The 2,586-nt window shown below is 35.1% G+C and overlaps 1 protein-coding gene across 1 annotated transcript in view; it reads right to left on the reverse strand.

Moving 5' to 3' along the window:
- Window positions 1–1,862: 1,862 nt before the first annotated feature.
- The window catches only part of LOC138860510 (uncharacterized), a 6,037-nt gene continuing 5,313 nt past the window's right edge, over window positions 1,863–2,586 (reverse strand). Inside the window, exon 2 of the mRNA XM_070118090.1 lies at window positions 1,863–2,586. This exon is cut by the window's right edge and continues 521 nt beyond it. Coding sequence (XP_069974191.1) covers window positions 1,863–2,586 — 724 coding nt within the window.

Raw genomic sequence — 2,586 nt, forward strand, 5'->3', positions numbered from 1 at the left:
TATGGAGGAGGTGAAGGGGGGGAAATGAGGGAAATAAGCGACGGAAGAGGAGGAGAAGGGCGATGAGGAAAGAGGGGTAAGTGGGAGGCAGGATGAAGGGGTAAAGAGGGGAAAGGGAATAGGGAGGAGGATGAGGGGGAAAAGGGGAAATGGGAAGGATGGTGAAAGGGAAGAGAGAAAATGAGAGAGAGGATGATGGAGGCGAATGGGAGGAAGGAAAAATGGGAAGGAAGGTGAGGGGGACAAAGGGGAAGAGAAAGAAATAGGTGATGAAAGGGGCGAGGGGAAAAAGAGGAAAATAAGTAGGAGGATGAGGAGAAAGAAAGGGGCGAAGAAAAAAATGAGAGGAGAAGGAGGGGAACAAAGAATGAAAGAGGAAGATGTGAGACAGGAATAAGGACAGGAAAAGAAAAAGGAAAGAGAATATGAGGGGAGCAAAGAAGGAAAATGAGAAAATGGGAAACAGGATAAAGGATACGAAAAGAAAAAAAGAGAACAATTGAAGAAAAGAAGAAGAGGAGGACAAGAATGACGAAAGAAAGAATAGAAAAATAGAAAAAAAAGAATGAGGATGACAAAGGGGGTAGAAAATGAGAAAATTCAACGAAGGAGGAAGAGGAAACGAAGGGATAAAAAGGGGAAATAGCGACACAGACGGATTAAGAAGCGAATCCTCGAACACAGAAGTCATCATTGTATATTCTGTCCTATAATCTATATCATACATTATCTCATACATTATACAATGTATTAATTCGCTCTTCATTCTATATATTTTCTCTACATTCTTTTTATATTTTGTTTGTTGGTAATTATCATGATTTAATTCTTAAGTTCACTTCCTGTCGTGACTAAGAGTGCTGCAGTGGTAATAATAATCATAATAGTAATAGTAATGATGATAATGATGATAGCAAAAAAATATAATGATAGTGATAATGATAATAACAATAATGATAATGATAATGACAATAATGATAACAACAACGGTAATATTTAGAATCATAATGATCATGATAATGGTAATGATGATAATGATGATAATTAAAGATAGTAATGAGGATAATAAGAACAAGAACAAGAACAGAAATAATGATGATAGTGATAATGATAATAATGATATTGATAATGATAATGATAATGAAATAACGATAATAACAATAATGATAGAAATAATGATAACAATGATAATGATGATAATGATAATGATAATGATGATAAAAATAATGGCAATTATGATACTGATAATAACAGTGATAATGATGATGACAATGATGATAATAATAATAATAATGATAATGATAATAATAACAACAATAATGATAATGATAATAATAATGACAATGATACTACTATCAATAACAATGATAATAATAACAACAATAATGATAATGATAATAACAATAATAATGATGATAATACTAGTAATAATGATAAGGAAAAAAAAATAATAATGATAGTAATAATAATAATAATAATGATAATAATAATGATAATGATAATAATACTAATAATGATGATAATAATAATAATAATAATAATAATAATAATAATAATAATGAAAATAATAATGATAATAATGATAATAATGAAAATAATGATAATAATAATAATAATAATGATAATGATAATAATAATGATAATGATAATAATAATAATAATAATAACAATAATAATCATAACATTGATTTACAAAAAAAGAAACCCTACATAGCCGTAACAATGAGGTAAACGTTAAATGAAGCACTCCAATTTGGGTCCACAGAGAGGGACACCTTCGGCCAGAGGAGGGTCGTGGGTCAGGCTGTAGAGTTCAGAGGTCAGAGTTCATCGGTCGGTGTTCAGCGTTAAGCGTTTCGGTTTCAGCGTTCAGAATTCCGCGTTCGGAGTGTAGTGTTCTGTGTTCTGCGTTCAGTGTACAGACAGAGTTCAGTGTTCTGTGTTCTGCGTTCAGTGTACAGGCAGAGTTCAGTGTTCTGTGTTCTGCGTTCAGTGTACAGACAGAGTTCAGTGTTCTGTGTTCTGCGTTCAGTGTACAGACAGAGTTCAGTGTTCTGTGTTCTGCGTTCAATGTACAGACAGAGTTCAGTGTTCTGTGTTCTGTGTTCAGTGTACAGGCAGAGTTCAGTGTTCTGTGTTCTGTGTTCAGTGTACAGGCAGAGTTCAGTGTTCTGTGTTCTGCGTTCAGTGTACAGGCAGAGTTCAGTGTTCTGTGTTCTGCGTTCAGTGTACAGACAGAGTTCAGTGTTCTGTGTTCTGTGTTCAGTGTACAGGCAGAGTTCAGTGTTCTGTGTTCTGCGTTCAGTGTACAGACAGAGTTCAGTGTTCTGTGTTCTACGTTCAATGTACAGACAGAGTTCAGTGTTCTGTGCTCTGTGTTCAGTGTACAGGCAGAGTTCAGTGTTCTGTGTTCTGCGTTCAGTGTACAGACAGAGTTCAGTGTTCTGTGTTCTGTGTTCAGTGTACAGGCAGAGTTCAGTGTTCTGTGTTCTGCGTTCAGTGTACAGACAGAGTTCAGTGTTCTGTGTTCTGCGTTCAGTGTACAGGCAGAGTTCAGTGTTCTGTGTTCTGCGTTCAGTGTACAGA

The sequence above is a fragment of the Penaeus vannamei genome, chromosome 41 (assembly GCF_042767895.1).
Source record: "Penaeus vannamei isolate JL-2024 chromosome 41, ASM4276789v1, whole genome shotgun sequence".
NCBI lineage: Eukaryota > Metazoa > Arthropoda > Malacostraca > Decapoda > Penaeidae > Penaeus > Penaeus vannamei.